The sequence below is a fragment of the Cryptomeria japonica genome, chromosome 10 (genome assembly GCF_030272615.1).
Source record: "Cryptomeria japonica chromosome 10, Sugi_1.0, whole genome shotgun sequence".
NCBI classification, from domain to species: Eukaryota; Viridiplantae; Streptophyta; class Pinopsida; order Cupressales; family Cupressaceae; genus Cryptomeria; species Cryptomeria japonica.
This window is the reverse complement of record NC_081414.1, coordinates 635,930,008-635,949,480: the sequence shown is the minus strand read 5'-3', so window position 1 is coordinate 635,949,480 and position 19,473 is coordinate 635,930,008. Positions and strand designations below refer to the sequence as shown.

Here is a 19,473-nt window from a genome sequence, read left to right as displayed (position 1 = left end):
GCAGATGCCAAACCTTTCAGCTGCAAAAATATAACAATAAAACATGGATCTTCTAGTGAAAACCACACTGTGGCACTGTTTGATCCAACAAAAGTAAAAAGAAAGAGCGTATCCAACGGTGAAAACCTCTCTAAGGCGCCTACGGATGAAGGGTTTGACATTCTCCCTGCTAGTACACACCAGGAACGATCAACGATTCTCATCTCATACATCTAGCATCTCTTCTCACTCTAGATGAACAACCTAAATTTATAGAGTTCTTTCAACAACATCTGATCAACTTTGCATGGTCATATGCAGACATGCCTAGGCTTGATCCTAATTTAGTCATGCATCACCTCACCGTCGCAGAAGGAGCCAAACCTGTCAAGCAGAAGCTTCGCAAGATGCATCCTTAGATTGTAGTACTAGTCAAAATAGAACTCAAGAAACTCCTAGATGTTGGTTTCATTATACCAATTGATTATGTAGAATGGATCTCCAATATTGTGCCTGTCGGCATACCAAAAGGGGGCATTCGCATTTGTACTAACTTCAGAGATCTGAATAAAGCCTGTCCTAAGGATGACTTCCCCCTACCAAATATCGACATCATAGTGGATCTGACAGTAGAACATGCCATGCTTTCACTCATGGATGGCTTTTCAGGATACAATCAGATAAAGATCGCACCAGAAGATCAACATAAAACAGCCTTCACCTATCCATGGGGCACATATTGCTGGAATGTAATGCCTTTTGGTCTCAAGAATGCAGGAGCGACCTATCAAAGAGCAATGACCACCATCTTCCATGACATGATGCATACTATGATGGAAGATTATGTGGATGACTTACTAGAAAAATCACTCACCAGAGAAGGGCATCTCCATGTCTTAGATAAAATCTTTGATAGACTGGAACAATACCATGTTCGACTCAACCCAAAGAAATGTGTCTTTGGAGTAACCTCCAGGAAGCTTCTAGGATACATTGTCTCAAGAAAAGGTATTGAGGTCGACCCAGCAAAGGTAAAAGCAATCATGGACATGCCACCACCAAAGAATATCAGTCAGCTAAGGACATTACAAGGGCGACTTCAATCCATTCGAAGATTCATTGCACAATTGGCTGATAAGTGTCACCCATTCACACACCTGCTACACAAGAACATCCGCTTTCAATGGGATGCCCAATGCCAGCAAGCATTTCAAACACTTAAAGACTATCTCATGAATCCACCATTGCTGATCCCACCAAATCCAAGTAGACCGTTGTTACTATATATCTCAACAACAAGTACAACATTGGGTGTACTACTGGCACAACATAATGCGGAAGGAAAAGAATGTGTTATTTACTACATCTCTCGCACACTAGTAGGCTATGAACTCAATTACACACCTATTGAGCGAGCTTGCTTAGCAGTAATCTTAGTAGCCACTAAACTGAGGCACTATCTGTTAACACACAAGGTGCAACTCATTACAAAGATTGATCCACTCAAGTATTTACTTCACAAAGTAGCACTGACAGACCGCTTGGCCAAATGGGTGATGATTCTGAGTGAATTTGACATCGAGTACATAGACCGTAAAGCTTTCAAAGGTCAAGTTATTGCAGATCAATTGGGCGATGCACCCCTCATAGGCGATCATCCTCTCATTTCCAATTTTCTAGATGAAGAGATATTCATGATCACAACAACACAACCATGGAAACTATACTTTGATGGTTCATACACTAGGCATGGCTTGGGGGCAAGCATTCTATTTATCACACCTTAAGGTGATAGCATCCCGAAGTCTTATAGGCTCACATTTCCATGCACCAACAACATAGCAGAGTATGAGGCCTTGATCATAGGACTTAGGCTAGCTGTACAATGGAAATTACAAGAACTACAAATATATCGCAACTCCCAATGGGTCATTCAACAAGCAACTGATGAATATCAGACTAAGGATGATAAACTCATGCCGTATAAGCAAATGGTGGACAATCTAAAGACATCATTTACTACTATCACTTTTGAGCAGATACCAAGAGATCAGAATCAAGTTGCTGACGCTATGGCTACCATCGTATCTCTCCTAGATCTTCCACAAAATTCAACATGCTACAAGTTCTTGGTCAAACAGCTTTGGATTCCCACTTATGATATCCTCGAATCCGAAATAATATGTTGCCCTGTCAGTTTTGAATCCCCATGGTATGGTGAGTTCTACACCTATCTCCGCGATCACACCCTTCCTCCCAACCAATCAAATAACCAACATAAAACCTTCATTCGCCAAACTGCTCGATATACCATTATTACTGAAACCCTATATCGCCGCAGTCTTGATGGTACTCTCCTTCGATGTCTAGAACAAGGTGAGATAACAAAGACTTTGGAAGAAGTCCATGAAGGAATTTGCGGGACTCACTCAAGTGGTCCATCACTAGCCAAGAAACTCCTGCGCAATGGATTCTATTGGCCATCTATGGAAAAAGATTCCTACAACTTTGTCAGAAAATGTAAAAAATGTCAAGTTCATGGCAACATGATACATGCACCGGCACAGGAACTGCAACCAATCACCACACCATGGCCTTTTTGTCAAAGGGGCCTTGACCTTGTGGGTAAGATTCATCCATCTTCATCCAATGGCCATAAATTCATTATTACCGCCACCGAATATTTCACAAAGTGGATCAAAGCTATTCCACTTACCCAAGTCACTAGCAAGTAGATCGCCTCATTCATCCTCAACTATATCATCTACCGGTATGGTGTACCCATGTCCATCATCATAGATAATGATCTTCCTTTCAAAAATCAAGATGTCCATGAACTTTGTGAGAAATTTCACATCCAACACCACTTTTCCACCCCCTATTACCCACAAGGCAATGGTCAGGCCGAAGCATCAAATAAAAACATATTAAGAATCCTCAAGAAGATAGTCAATGATGTTGGCCGTGATTGGCATGTTCAATTGAATCCAACACTATGGGCATATCGAACTAGCATTCGAACCCCTACAGGCGCAACTCCCTACTCATTGGTCTATAGCACTGAAGCTATCTTACCTATTGAGGTCGAGATACCATCACTATGGGTTTCCTTGCATAATCTAATAGATGATAAAGCATACAGAGTCTCATGCCTCCAAGACTTAGAATTACTTGATGAGAAGCGACAAGCTACATACAACCATCTCAAAGCCTATCAGCAGCGCATGAGCAGAAGCTACAATCACCAAGTTAGACCTCATACATTTGAGGTAGGTGATCTTGTTCTATGAGAGAATCCTTGCAATCAACCAAACAGAGAACATCAGGGCAAGTTTGAATCAAACTGGCTGGGCCCATATGTTGTCATTGCTGTATTCGAGTCCGGGGCATATCAGTTGGCTACATCAGAAGGAGAACCGCTCGTAGATCCAATCAACAGCATGCACCTCAAATGGTTTTATACCTAAGCTGTACAGAGCATCAGGCTCCCCTGCATACCAGAAAATACCAAAAACATTTAGAAAAATGTCCTGAAGAAATATAAAAACATCAAAAAAGTAAAGAAAAATCATGCATCCAAATGGTGAACAAACACTCCAGTGGCACCTTGGGTAAGTGCGATGGTGGAAACCTGGCAAACAGGCACCATTTGTAAAGGCTATGGCTCCATTATCTTTCCAGCTCATTGTGATCACATTCATACATACACTCATCCATCCATCCAAACCATGGCTTGTTATTTGATCTGCAATAAAGAGATAGTACTTCATGCGTCTTGCATCCCACTCTGTCATAGTCATGTCTACACTTGGGGGCAATACCCTTAAAATCTAGATGATGGAAGTGGATTCTACATTACTGGTGATTCATTAGGTAAAACATTCAAAACTGTTTCACAAAATCCAAAAACATTCAAAAACATCTCACAAAATACCAAAAACATTCAAAAACGTCTCACAAAATACCAAAAACATTCAAAACTATTTCACAAAATCCAAAAACATCGAAAAACCATTGAAAATCACACAAAAACATGGCAACACCTTGTACATACTCATCCGAATAGATACAAAAACAAAACATTGACAAAATACTCACATGATGACCACTTATCAATCAACCCACACAATCAACATCAACAAATCAAAACTGTCTTTAGCAAGGATGCATCCTTCCTTACCAAAACAAAGACAAAAGTGACATTTTCTTTGACAAGAAAATTATGTTAAGCTATCAAATACTTGGTTGATTTGTGAGTAATTAATTCGTTTATCTGTATTAGGATCTTATTAGCCTTATTTTGTATCGTCTGTGCATTATTTCCGATGAAGTTCTGGGGCATGTACTAATGTTGTCTACGTGGGAAGTTCACCAAGCTACGTGATCTTATGCCAAATGTAGTCATAGATCATTACAGCTTGCTGACTACAGCATATACCTCAACCGTATGGGCATGAACCATTACCAAGGATCCTTATTTCTTTATTCTTTATGTATATACTATTTGTTTGCAGGAACATTGCTCTTCCTTTGGTTCCTTCCCCCTCATCCAATTTGGATAAAGGTTTTTATCTCTTAGTATGGTATGCACTTGTCTCAGGATATGATCAACCTAAGATCAAGGAGGACGATCCAAGTCATGCATGAACGGAGATAATCCTTGTCTATTCTACAAGCAATACTCTGGTCGACTTGACCCTTATATCAAGTTGTTTGTATTAACTTGCTATATAAAATCCATGTAAGGAATACTCAGGTCATCTTGAATCATTATGTCAAGATGCTTGTATTCTCTTCCAACATTTTAAAGCTCAATGATGAAAATAGAGCACTATGGATCATCATTTCATCTCATCTATTTATGTATTGCATTCCGTTGCATATCACCCATCCATCCATTCATATGTATGATTTATATGCAACATATAACCATTTAAAGCTAGTCTTGGATACAATCACGACCGAGTACTCTGATACATCATCAATGCATCATGCAAAGTCTTAAAAACCTTGCATTCCTCATGGTCATATCATCGTCGCATTTAGGTGCATCTTGCATTAAGTCCATTCATGTCATTTTTTACTTAATATTGCATATAGTTCACTTTTGACATTAGTTTTCATTAATCATTGGCATCATTGCATAAATCATAAATAATTAGATTCATTCGTGGGATCAAATTGTCTTTGATTGTTTTAAATCATTTACTAGGCATTCATTTAGTGTCAATTATCCATCATCATTTCATCATTATTTATCATTTATCATTGCATACATTCATTAGTGAAAAGGTGCATTCATTCATCCATTATTAAAGTATCTTATTATGCTCATTTTAGGATTCATTCACATTGCATTCATTATCCTCTTTTTAATTGCATTAAGGTGCAGTTATTAAAACCATCAGTTGTAATATCATCATATTATCATTTTTACTTAATCATATTTACACATTTAGAATCATAAATTCATTTGTTTCCAAAACACATTGGTTCATACCATTATATATATATATATATATATATACCATTATATATATATATATATATATATATATCCATTTTACATATGCATTCATTTAGGCATCATCATATAAACATTTGTACTTTACATTTTGTTTATCCATATTACATTCATCTAAAAATATCTAGATGCATATCCATACATAAACATCATTCATTCAACCATTGCATTAACATCATCACATAAATTATCTCATCATTATATTGCAATAGGAAACACCAAAATCTTGTTCATAAATTATCATAAGCATACATCATCATCATGACATTACATACATAAAGCATTACATCAAAAAACAAACAAATCATACATATATAAACCTGTGTTCATATGTCAGTATCCCACATCATAAATCATCATAAAAACATGCATATAAGAAACATCTCATCAAATGCATACATGTACACATATCCATCTAAGCAATAACGCATCATCTTGCATAAACATCCATACATATCAACTGCATATCATCAAAATATAGGATCTCCTCATATATATCATCTCATATATCAGAGTACAATGAAGTCTACAAAATCGGCTACCAAGAGCCATCCAAGATACAGTCCAAATAATAAACAATGATACAATACATATATGCAAAAATGCTCTCTCAAATGCCACTCTAGCCAAATGTTGTACCACTATCGCCACCTGCTCCCCCACTGGTACCCGCACCACCTGATCCATCTCTCTGTGGAGGCCTCATCGAACCCCCACTCACTCCTGCATCCCCTGATCTCTCCCTCCATAGAGGACCCATCACACCCCCACTGCTCTGCACCCTCTGTGATCGCTCTGATCTGGCTTGCCGCATCCATGAATAGCTAAGAGCTCACTGACTAGCTGGCACCACCTACTCATATAAACCCCACCAGTAGTCTATCTCTGCCTGTGCTCGTTGCATCTCCCTCATCACCTCCCCCGTAGGCCCCTGTGTTCCTACTCCAACCCGGACTCTCTCCTATAGCTCTGCTAATCTCTCCACTACACTATCCCTCTCCTGCAGCACTACAGCCAGCTCTGACTCCCGTGCAAATAGCTGCACATCCCTAGCCGCCACCTCTGCCTCCAAATCCTCTACCGGAGTCTGCAAATGTGCTATCATGTGATCTTGAAGATCTCTCGTGGCTCCCTCCCCGGTATCCATAGCAGCCTCACCTATACCACCCTCTCCAGTAGCCCTCAATAGCGCTTATTAATCAATAGCACCTAAACATACATACAATAGTGCTAAAACATTTCACAAGCACTCAAACAATAAACCAATAGTGCCATTATGGCACGGTAGCGCTAATTAATTGGGCAATAGCACCAAAAACATAGTTTCAGCACTATTGCTCTACTCCGACTCAACTTGGACTTAGCAAAAAGCCTATCACAAATGCATAAAAATTCAAAATTCCAATTTACGTACCGCTGGTCCGTAGTCATCTGGCTGCTGGAACTGTCGGACTCGCTCAAATCTGTGCTCTGTAATTGGTACTAGCATCCTGACTACTGCTCGCTCCTCCAAATGTCACTATCAAAGCTCTGGTTTCACACTAGTCACGGTCACAAATGATCCTGTTTCCATCCCTTTCACCCCATTTATACCCTTCACCGTCACCATAACTCCCTCCCGCTCACCACCGTGGTCCCCATAAACTTCCCAAGCCCCCCATTTCTCCATTTTTCCCCCGATTTCTTCTATTTTTGACCCGTATTACTCACTTCTTCTCTTCTAACACCCTGCCAATTTTCATTCTTTTTCGAGAGATCGTCCGATTTTTTCAAATTTTTTTCGCCCATCTCTCAAGGGGGCATACCACCCATTAAATTAAATATTTTATGGGGCATTTCTTAACACCTATTTCTCTTTCTTTGAAACGACGCGATAAATCGCACCATCTCAAAGAGGGGCAAATGTAGTCACATAAATCTGTCCAATTTAATTAAATGAATATTCGCTATTTATTTGATTAAAAATCCACTAGCCATCAGTTAATTAAATTAATATTTAATTAATTCATCTCCAAACATTCTCCTATTAATTAAATAAATTATTCAATTTATTTTAATTAATTCATTAAACCAAATTCACAATCAATTAAATAAATAAAATCTATTTATTTAATTAAAATCCCCCTATTCCTCTTTTAAATAATTAAGCATTTATTTAAATCATTATCCCCCCCCCCACTTGCATTTTCCTACAAATGCAACTTGCACACATTTATGGAAATAAATGAATTTTTATTAAAATCCTATTTTCCCTCACCCACCAAATCCAATTGCATTCCTAAATCCCCTTCTAGATTCTTCTAACCCTTTCCTAATTAGCCTAATCCATCCCCTAATTATTGTCACATTCCTAAGCAAAATGAAGTCACTTTTCAAAGACTTCAAAAGTCTTTGAAAAGCATTTAATGTTTTGTGTGTTCAACAAATTAACCCCAAAGTCTTCCAAAACCATTGATGGCTCTTACATGACCATTTATGGCTCTTACATAACCATTTATGGTTATTTCAAACTTGTCTCCCCAAACATTTATTGCTTTGACCATGTTTATCCCTTTTTACATTTTCACAAGAGTTTATCCATTGGATAAAAGCTTTATTCTTTGAATAAAGTGTTTATTCATTCAACTAACCTTGACTTTAACTCCCAAGGTCATATCAAGCATTTAATGCTTATTCCCTCTCCTCTCAACCTATCTCACATTGACACTTGTCATCCTGGGATTGGGTTGAAAGCCCTCACATGGATTTGAAATCATCCAATCCTGACCCTTGTTGAGATTGCTCAATCTCAACCATCCATTGCTCCATTTCCTTATAAATAGAGCCCATTTCTTCATAATCCAGATCCTGAAAAATTGGTATGCATTTAACCTATAGGCATTTTAGAGAGAATTTAGCATAGCAAAACTAATATCTTGTTATTTTGGCTAAAATCAATCATTTTAATAGAATCTAATATTTTAGCTTTTCATTTTACATTTGGAGCAAAATACCCAAATCTCAATCCTCCATAAGCATCCATAGTGCAAAAAGCTGCTGAGAGCTACACTATTTTGGAACTTGGAGAGGAGAGGAACAAGGGAGAAGGAGCTAAGAACATGCTAAGAGGCATTTGGAGATGCCTTATTATCTTTATTTCATTTGTTAGATATATTAGCATGATTTTAGCATCTCTTTTGATATGCCTGTTTAGATTAGTTTTTGATTGACTAACACTAACAATTTCATTGTGTCTTGTGTTGTTTGTCACTTGCTAACCTTGTCCATTTAGCAGCGCATCAACATTTATAAGCATAAGAAAGGTGATCTACATTGTCTTTTTCATAATTGTTATTCTCATTCTCTTGGAAAGTGTAAGGCATTTAAGGAATTTGTTCAAGAACAATACGATCATGCCTGTATATGTCTTTCAACAGATCTTGATATCTTTCTTTGTGTAGAGGTAGCACCTCAGCACTCCTCTCACCTCAAGTTTCTCCTCACCCTATGATACAAAAAGTTAACTTAATTGGGGGCTCCTTGTCAATAGAGGTGGTGCTTCTTCAACATCAAATATCTTGAGGTAGCAACATGATTTCCCTTATTTCTCTCGAGTTTCTCTATTTTATTTGTGATTGCATTTTTCATAGATTAATTTTCTTCCTTGCATGGAATTAACCTTCATGCGAGGGCATATATTTGTTCCTTGGATGGGACCTATTCCTTGCTTGAAATGATGCATTTGTTATGAATGATCTCTCCCTTGAGAGATTTTGTAAGCCTTCTCTGTCCTCTTTCTTTCTCTTTGAAAATTACCTCTTCTATTGCATAGTGTTATTCATCACTAGACGTCCTTTCTTACATAGAATTATCCTTCATGCGATCACATGTTTGTCCCTTGGTTAGGAACTATTCTATGATTGAAACATATTGTCTCTTATGAATAACCTCTCTTAAGAAGATGTGTAATTTTCCTCTTTGTCCTCTTGCTTTGGAGGAAAGGACGGTTTATTCTACCTCTTTCTTTCTATCTAATGTATCATTAATCCCTTTAGGGGCTGCATTTTTCATGTGTTGATATCCTTTCTTGCAATGGTATGTCTCTTATGATTAATCCCTCCTTAGGGGAATATGTGATCTCTCTCTCTCTCTCTCTCTCTCTCTCTCTCTCTCTCTCTCTCTCTCTCTCTCTCTCTTTGAAGATTACCACTTCTTTTGAGATGCATTTTACATAAACTAATCTTTTATTGCCTTGAAAATTCATTCATGTGAGTATATTATGCATTTCCTTATGCCTAATCTATTCTTAGAAGATTGTGTAATTCTTCTCATTATCCTTACACTTGGGGGGCAATGATTGATTTTTCCTCCTCTCTCTCTCCTCTCTAGGGATCTACTTTTCCTTTGTGGAGTGGTATTTGTTCATGATTTTGTGTCATTCCTTGTGTGAAGTTATTGTTGCCTCAAGGATTCTCTCTTCTACAAGAGGTGTAAGCCCTTGGCTGCAACCTTTTCTTCACCTGGCAATATACATCTACCATAAAATTACCCCTTTTACATTGGGTCAAAAGTGTGTCATCCTTCGTCGAGAATCCCTTTCACCTACAATAGGAGGAAGGTTTGAATTCTTGTTCTTCTTCCTTCTTTTGGTAGAAGATGTTATGTTTGTTCAAGATAGCTCCTCTTGGAGGTAGATGTCTTTTGAGAAAAGATCTCTTCTTCTCCAAAGATCCTCTTTACTCTTGTTTCAAGATATATCTTTTTCAATTATATTATCCTTTCTTAAAGAGTACACCCTCTCTAGCTTAGGGTTTATGATATTGTTTACTAAAGGATATCTCCTTGGTGTTGAAGGTAAGGTATCCTTGTTTCTAGCTTCCTTAAGACATCAACATAAAACTATGTTGACATCTTAAGTGGGGGCACCCATATTTCTCCCTTTGTATTATATTGTACTATAGCTCTTGCATATCATTTTTACATGTCTTGAATAGGGTGTTCATTCTCAAAACACAGTAAAAAATCTTAGAGCGAGATGCTTCACAGTCGAAACTAGACATAGCATTTGATATATGTCTTAGACGGGGTCATACATCACCGAAAACAACAAAGTCTTAAATGGGATGTCCTCGAAACTATGCATGTATCTTCCACTTGGTATTTACACATTTTCACACACACAATTGCCCCTTGGCATGAGCATTTACATTACATGCCTTAAACAGGTTGAATCACACGGGGTGTTATACACTTGAAACCAGACATCACTTGCACACACAGATGAGGATGGCTGGAACTAGCTTAAAATAGCTAGACTATTCTTATTCTCCTCCCCACATGGATCACCTAGATAAAAACATCTAGGGGTGAGTTTTCCATGTCCTTTTCTCCCCATGGATCTCCTAGATAAAAAAATCTAGGGGTGAGTAGTCCATGCCCTCTCTCATAATTCTTATCATGGATCACTTGGATAAACACATCTAGTGAGTATTCATGCTCTCTTTTCTTCGTCTCATTAAGTAATAGTTTTTGTATTGATATTTCATGGATGATGCTTTATTTTATCTTTTATGTGATCATTTGTGTTTGAGAGATGGCATTTTCAAGAATGATATTAGTTGTTAAGACATTTTGATATCGAGGTCTCTTCGGCTAGTTGACTTGAGGTCTTGTTTTTGGTCTTTGGGTCTTGTGTGCATATGTGTGTTTTCCTTTGTTTGTTTTTTTGTCTTTTTATTTTTGGTTTTGTCTTGTTTTGTGTGCCCTTACATATGTTTGAGTGAGTTAAGATCCTAATATTGGGGGCCTAGTTCCTAAAAATTTGTGATATCTTATACTCCATGTGATTTTGCTCCGCATTCCTCATCTCTCTTCTTCTACTTTATCATGATTATTTGTGTAAGATCATACTCCCACTAAAGTCGAGGCTAATTGTAGCATCCTCAAATTGTACCCCTTGCAATTTTGACTGCATTTGGGGCCCTCACCTTATCAGTCTCATCCCCATGCTTGATCGAGACGTATTTATGCCTCCCCTATGCAACCAAGTTTCATATTTACATCTTGTAACTTGCATAGCCCCTTGCACCTGGCCTAAATTAGGGTAGGACCAAGGTGCCACTCCTTGGTCCCCACCAAGACTAGGGCACCTCGCCCTAGTCCTCCCTAATTAGGACCTATTTTGGCCTTGAGGCCCTATCTCAAATATGAACAGGAAATTACTTCCCCATGTCGTCCTTTGTCATAAAATTAAACAACTGATAACAGGGAAGTATATAAGGAGGTTTCCCCTCTCATTTGAGCATAGCATGACAAAGTGGAGAAGGCAAGGAAACTACAATCAAGCATTCAAGCATTCATCATCAAGCATTCTTGAAGGATGCATATTCTTCATCCATCCATTGGAGCATAATTACATCATTCATTTGCAAGCATGTGTGTGTTAGGTTTTTGTTATGTTCATGCCATTTCATACAACATAGTGGATTACATCTAAGAATCCATGTTCATGTTAGGGTTTTGTCAAGTTCATGCCATTTCATACAACATATGTTTTGTCATGTTCTTGTGATTGCATATGTTAATGCCATTTCAAGCATTTGCAGTATTTCATTCGAGGCTAATACTAAACCAGGGTTTGACATAGGAAAACCCCTATTCCAAACCCCTTTCTTCATCTTTCTATGTGTATGAAGTAGGTGTGTGGTTGTAATTATGGAATTAAGCTTTATTTATAGATAGGGAAAAACTGTTTTCAACACACGAAAAGTTTGGAGGACCAAGAGGGGGGTGACTTGGTCTGGACACATGGTCCCTACAACTTTTGGCAAATTTCAGAGAGCATCTCTGAATCATCTCAAACTTCTTAGATCTAAGTGCACGAAAAAATCTTGAGTATGTAGCTCACTATTTCCGCTTACTTAGTATTCAATCCTTGTTTCATTTAGGATTGGATCTAGTAGATTCATCCCCTCTTTTGAATGTAAAGTCCTCCAATTGAAAATTGACTTAGTGAATTCTCCTTTCTAAGTGGTGAAACCTAGAAAGGGTAGAGAAGGAGAGAGAGAGAGAGGGTAGGATGGAGAGGAAATAGAGAGAGTATAAGAGAGATTAGGGGATGGAGATATATGTGAGGCTAATAAGGAAGGGGGAGATAGAGGGTGATGAATAAACCTAGAGATGGGAGAGAGGTGATAGAGAAGAGAGATAGAGAGGAAAGTATCAATATGGACAATACCATCAATCTTGTACACCAAACTCCATACCAATACCCTCAACCCTAAACTCTATATCCTCAACCGTATATCATACTCTGTATTTCCTAAAGCATATACAAGAGAGGGAGAGTTAATGACAAAGAGAGGGGAGAGAGAGAGAAAATGAGAGATAATAACAAAGATAAATTGAGGAATAAGGAGGGAAGGAGAGAGTGGTATATAGGGAGTGATTGGGATACCTAGAGAGGGGATAGATATAAATGCGAGGGAGAGGAAGAAGTTTTCAAAATGAGAAAGAGAGGTAAGGAGTTAAGGACAGAGGTAGAGAGGGAGGTAAAGAACTAGAGAGGGAAGAGATATAAGTCTTATAGCTCAAGGAGAGAGGGAAATAGACTTAGGGGATAGATAGAGTGACAGATATGGGGGGAGTGATGTTTATAATGGTATAGGTAGAGAGAGGTAGAGAGGTAAAGATGATAGGAAGGAGAGAACTAGAAATGGGAGGGAGGGATAAGGGGAGAGATGAAAGAATAAAGAGAAAAGAGTATGAGGGGATTAGGGGAGAGGTAGACATGGATGGATTGAATTACCTAGAGAAAGAGAATATAGAGAGGTGGGGGGAGACAAAGAAGAGAGGGAGAGAGTTAAAAAATAAATAGGGGTAAAGGGGGGGTGAGATAGAAGGGAAGAGAGAGGGAGAGAACTAGAGGGGGGACAAATGGATAGGTGAGAGAACTATATGGGGAAAGAGAGATGAGAGAGCTAGATGACAAGAGAGATGATTAAGATAGATAGATGGGGATAGAGAGAGGTGAGTATTGAGATATGATGTACATGTAGATAGGTGGAGAGGAAGGAAGTGAGAAACCTAGAGAGGGGAGAGAGAGTTGATGACATAGAATGTAGAGTGAGACAATATAAGAGGAAGAGAGAATAAAAAAGTGGGGGAGCGAGATATATATGGGAGTATGTATGGATGGGGAGATAGCAAGGGAGAGGGGAAGAAAGGGAGGGTGATAGAACAGGAGAGATAAAAGAAAAAAGAGACGAGTAAGAGGGGATGGATGGAGAGGTCGACATGGAGGGAGTGAGAGACCTATGGAAGGAGGACATAAAGAGGTTAGGGGAGGAAAAGAGGAGGAGGGAGTTCATAAAGGGATAAGATTAAGGGGGAGGGAGAGAGAGGTAGAGAGGGAGTGAGAGAACTATAGAGGGGACATATAGATAGGTGATAGACCTATATGGTGAGAGAGGAGTGAGATAGATAGAGGGGGATAAAGATAGGTTGGTAAAAGGAACTATATGTAGAGGTAGATAGGTGGAGAGGAAGGGAGGGAGAAACCTAGAGTGGGGAGAAAGGGTGGGATGGAGAAACCTATAGAGGGGAGAAGGGCTAGGATGGAGAGGTGACGACATAGACAATCGGGATAGAGAATAAGAGAGCAAGAGAGAAGACAAGAGAGCGGGCAAGGGAGATAGAGAGGGAGAGGAGATGAAAGGAAGGGAGAGACTTAGAGAGGGGAGGGAGGGAGAAGAGAAAAGATAGAAGAACAAAGAGATGAGTATGGGGGGATGGATGGAGAGGTAGACATGGAGGGATTGAGAGACCTAGAGAATAAGGAGATAGATAGGTTTGGAGAGAGAGATGGATAGGGGTAAGGGGAAGGGAGAGAACTAGAGGGTAGATAATTAGATGGGTGAGAAACCTAGAGCGAGACAAAGAGAGAGGTGGGTAATAATATAGGGAAGGGGGGAGAGCCCTAGATATGGGGAGAGAGGATAGAAAGGATAGGTAGTGAACAAGAGAATGGAGAGGCAAGGGAGAGAAGCTATAAGAGAGTGAGAGAGAAGAAGAGAGAGAGAGAGACAAGGATAGAAATAGGGGTAAGGAAGGAATGAAAGGTAGAGAGGGTGGGATATAACCTAGAGAGGGGAGAGAGAAGTGAGAGAGAAAAGAAAGGGAGAGAGATAGGTCTAGAGTTTGGGGAAGATAAAGAGAGTGAGATACAAATCTAAAGAATGCTAATAGGAGCATGTTGATTACTAAAATTTGACATGTTGATTATTGAATTTGACTATCTAAAATTTAATATGATCCTCTAAAAACTAGAATGTACATTATAACATACTGCCAATATATACATGAAATATAGCTTAATGTATAAGAAAGGAAAAAGACATATTGAAATGTGACTTATACTTAAATGTTATATTTCATGTATATATTTTGCTTCTGGGGTGGGTATAACTTGTGCCTAAATTGGAAAAATGCAAAAATTAATAATGCACATTCACAAATTTGACAATGCAGAATATTTAGCGCATGCCAAATTTGGTGGTGAGCTTCAAATTTAGTGTGCCCTGAATGTAAAAATTCAAAAATTTGAATTTGGTGAGCGCCATAATTGGCGCTCACCAAATGGGTTGCATTGGAGAATACCAGCCCTTTGGGTTGGATTTGCCAATACAACCCAAAGGTTTCTATGACCTTTTCATGCCGATGACTTGTTTTTATAAAAAGATAAAAAGTGGCACATTTTTGGTACCACAACTTTGTGCACTTACCCAAATTTCAACTTGAGAAGAGAAAATGGGCATAGGGCTATTTGCATCTTTGGTTAATATTTAAAAAAAAATTTGTATGGTATATATTTGAATATATCTCTTATAGTACACCGTAGGGCCAGTTACAAATTTGGAAAATTTCAAAGTTGCCATTTTTTTATGAAATGAAAGGTAGTTTTTATTTCTAGGATCATTCAAACAGAATGACAATTTTTGTTTGGGCCCATGAAACTTTATTGATAGGACATAATGTTAGATTCACCAACAAATAAGAAGGAAATTGAAATTCAATATTTTAATATCATATTAGAGCATCATGTTGTGATTGTAAAATTTAAGAACTTCCACAAAAGCATTGAGAACAAGAAAAATATCTAAGAAACTATCAGAACATTTGTGAATGTACAATGATCTCTTATTATATATGTAGGATAAGGAGAGAGTGGGAAGGTGGAATAGAAACACTAACCAACTCTACAAGAGATGAGCATGTTTCATGTGTTTATGAAGTGAAAGAACTAAATTGCTAGGTGGACTTAAATTATTGTGAATAGATTTATAATTCTAATCAATAGATAAATTTTAAATAGATGTATAAGGACATTTTTCACACTAACAAATTCACAGATCATACAAATAGGGAAATAAAATTTGCAAGGGTATAGAATTTTTTATTACAGAATGAATAGGTTTTGAAGGGACCCGAAACCCTTAAATAGAGAACCACATCAAAAAGTTGCATATAGATAAACAATTCATTGCAGCCCAAATACAACAAAAAACCAGCACAAAACCAAAAGATAGGGAAGAGACAACAAAAGGACAGAAACTAATACAAGTTCTTAAAGGTCTCAACGACCTCTATTTCTAGTTGAGTCATATTTAATGCAATCTTCTTCAGTTGTTGAATGTCCTGATTAGAAGTTTTCTTCTTCAGATTAGCCTTGGTTCTCTTGCATGGTCCCACTGTATCCTCTATCTTTTTATCCAGCGCCTCCACATGCAAGGGTGTATAGTTTGTGCCCTTATATTAAATGAATTTTATTTTTTACTTTATTCTAGAAAGAATGATTATGATTTTATCATTGAGTAAGTTCATGGATTTATGAAAAATCTCATCTAGCTTAATCTTGCATCACTTATTTAAAACTTTAATTAAATTCTACTTGTAGATACATGTTTGGGTTCATTTCCCGAACCTTTATTTGGACTATTGATTTGGTTTGAGTCTCACTAATAATATCAACTCAACATTAATGTTTATTTCATTTCTTCAAATATCATGTTTCTAACTCTCCACCTACCTTTTCTTTTATATAAGTTAAGGTAGATTTCTCTCATGGACTTACTATTGAGATTTGGTTGAAATTGGAAGATTATGTTTGGAAGAAACATTTGGATTATAAAATGGTCACCTTTCATTGCAATAATAATTTCAAAATTGGTCATCTATTTTAAGATTTCTATTAAAAAAAAAATGTTTTGACTTGTTTCCTACTTACTAGTGGATGATTGTTAATCTATGTGACTGGATGATTGAGGCCCCCCTAATTTGTTTAAAAAATTTATGATACATTTCTTGGCTCCCTAAGTGTAACTACCACTCCTATTGATTTCTCAACTTCAAACTTTCTTCTTGATATCATTCTACTTGATTTTTCATTTTTACATTGTTTTCTTATGATTGACTGTATGTCAAACCATTGATTCTCACTTCTTCTTCCATCTATGCCTCTTTCTAAAGTCTTGTATGGTTTCCCAATAAGTGACAAAGTTGGATGTTCTTGTAAATGATTAGGTTGTTATTTCATGGGATCCTACTATAAGCACATAGTTTAAAAAAATTGTTTGTATAAGAAATCCTCTTAAAGGAAAGATGTTAGCTATCATATGATTTTACATTCTTATAAAAATAATGTCTTTTTTGGTTTTAAGAAAGAAATAGCTTATATTATCTTTCTAGTGTCTCTTTGTTCTCTACCTTTTTGTGATCTGATCTCCTATTTTCTACCTATTATACACCTTGATGGGTTGTTCAAGCATTTCATCACAGTTTGTTGTTTTGTTATGTTTTCCTTGTTTTCTTTCTATTAGAACCCTTTAAGAGATCACTATAATTTTAAAATTTTATCTTAAAATTATTCAACAATTAAAAGTAGAATTCTCAACAAATACTATTTAAGTATTAAAATACATAAAAAATTCAATTTGGCAAACAAGATTATACAAAGAAAAAACCAGCATGCCCATTGAACCATTGCTAGTATTCACGACAATATCTACACTTTCACATTCACTTTACACATTGTGAACGAAACAGGTCGAGAGGGAATCTTCGTTGGTCCGAAAAATAATAACAAAGCGGAGTGACCTGCTATAACGAAGGCGATGTCCCGGCTTGACTCAAAATGTTCAACCAGTAATCATCCCCCTCCGACATCCTATTCCACAGCGCCTCCGGATTTGTACCTTCATATTCACCATTCTGGTTTTCCAAGATAAATGTTTTAACTGTTAGCAAATCCTCGAGCTGATCAGCATCATCTCTAACAGTTGATTGATCTTGATCACACCCAACAGAGGAGTTTATAATAAACTTGGACTGAACCCATATTTCTGAGGTTGAAGCAGAATCCTCAGCGATACTCTCACTGTCACTTGACAGATTGTGTGTATAGGGCAAGTTACAGAGTGTGGTTGGAGAATTAATCAAAGCCTTATTTTGACATGGAATTGTTGTACCCAAATTGTGTGGCGCAACAGATTCGATTTCTATTCGGAGACGACCCTTGTTGAAATAAGTGTTCCACACGTTCTTTATCTCGTTGTCTGTTCTTCCAGGCAACCGTGAGGCAATTGCAGACCACCTGCGTGATAAACAGAAATACAGTAGCATAATTTAATAGGCCTCAAGACTATTCTCCAAGTAGCAAACTATATCATACAAACCTGTTGCCAAAAACTTGGTGAAGTTTAATAATGGCCTCCTTTTCTTCACAAGTGAAATTTCCACGTTTGATGTCTGGGTTAAGGTAATTACTCCACCGCAGACGACAGCTTTTGCCGCATCTCAAAAGTCCTGCAACCGCCATGAAAGAACGATTGTCAGTTTCTACGAAAAGAAAAGCATCGAATGAGAAAACATATGAAAAATATATACGTGGTGTTTTATAACCTGCTTTCTTAGGGAGCGTACGCCAATTGTCGTGGCCATTTTTGTGAATAAAATCAACAAGTATTGTATCCTCTTGAGGAGTCCAGTAACCTTTCCTTACTTGCATTTTATCACAGCAGGGACGTCGGCCCATTGTTTTTCTATTCAATCAATACACGGTATTTTAACGACACCACGACTCTCCTTTATATGGAGATTGGATTACTGTGGAACAGACACGGAGAAGTAATCAACACTTGGTGGAGATATGATCAAAAGTGGTAGTCAAGTAATGATTAGATATTAAAATATTAAAATTCTATTTTATACAAAGCTCAGTCTTATCCACACCAAATTTGCACTACTAGATCTCCAAATTTAAAAGAGAGGAGTCTGTGTGTAAGAAAGCGTGTGCGGGTGATGGCGGGATAAATAATGAAGTTTTGTCGGCCTCACACCAAGTTGTGTGCGTGACAGAACATGTTAATAATACACCTTGGCTTAAGATAACATATTATCTTCCAACTTGCATGCAATGACAACAAAAGATTCGGCAAATCCATTAAATGCCTAACAGCTCAGCTTCATTTGTATTATTTTTCAATATGATAATCATTTTAAAATAATTAGAATAGATATTCATTTATTTTTATTGACTTCTTTTCCTTTTCAACGTCTAATAATAAAATGTTTCATGATATTCTTTTCTTTTTCAATATCTAATAACTAGTATATCTATATTTTAAAAATATATGTAAAATATGTCGAGAGATATCTTATAATAGTAGAGAGATATTTAGAACCAAGGCCTCATCATCACATTGGTTCGATTGCGTGGTGGAATGACGCCATTACCCACTCTGCGAGGTTTCTGCACATTTATGGTAGACAACTTGCCATGTACCATAGGCGGTCGTATGACGTGACGACCAAAGATCTTTGTGCTGCTATAGAAGCTCTGCCCTTGAATCCTTTTGATTATAACTTGCAACTTCAATTAGCCCAGCTCCATCATTAGAAACAAGTTGCAGATAGCTATTCTGCCAGAGGAGCTC

At 37.5% G+C, this 19,473-nt stretch overlaps 1 protein-coding gene across 1 annotated transcript; it reads right to left on the bottom strand.

The window, feature by feature from the left end:
* Positions 1-17,507: 17,507 nt before the first annotated feature.
* Positions 17,508-18,572, bottom strand: LOC131073331 (transcription factor MYB30). Its single transcript, XM_058009741.2, has 3 exons — positions 18,440-18,572; positions 18,214-18,343; positions 17,508-18,131 (listed from the first exon to the last, which is right to left on the bottom strand). Exons 1-3 carry the CDS (start codon positions 18,570-18,572, stop codon positions 17,639-17,641), a joined length of 756 nt encoding a protein of 251 aa, XP_057865724.1. The 3' UTR covers positions 17,508-17,638.
* Between the last annotated feature and the right edge of the window lie 901 nt (positions 18,573-19,473).

Excerpts from the sequence above, each read along its gene's own strand:
- LOC131073331 (XM_058009741.2), bottom strand. The coding sequence starts at position 18,572 with ATGGGCCGACGTCCCTGCTGTGATAAAATGCAAGTAAGGAAAGGTTAC. Across the intron at positions 18,344-18,439 it reads TACGCTCCCTAAGAAAGCAG|GACTTTTGAGATGCGGCAAA; the intron begins GTTATAAAACAC and ends TGGCGGTTGCAG. Across the intron at positions 18,132-18,213 it reads CACCAAGTTTTTGGCAACAG|GTGGTCTGCAATTGCCTCAC; the intron begins GTTTGTATGATA and ends TTTATCACGCAG.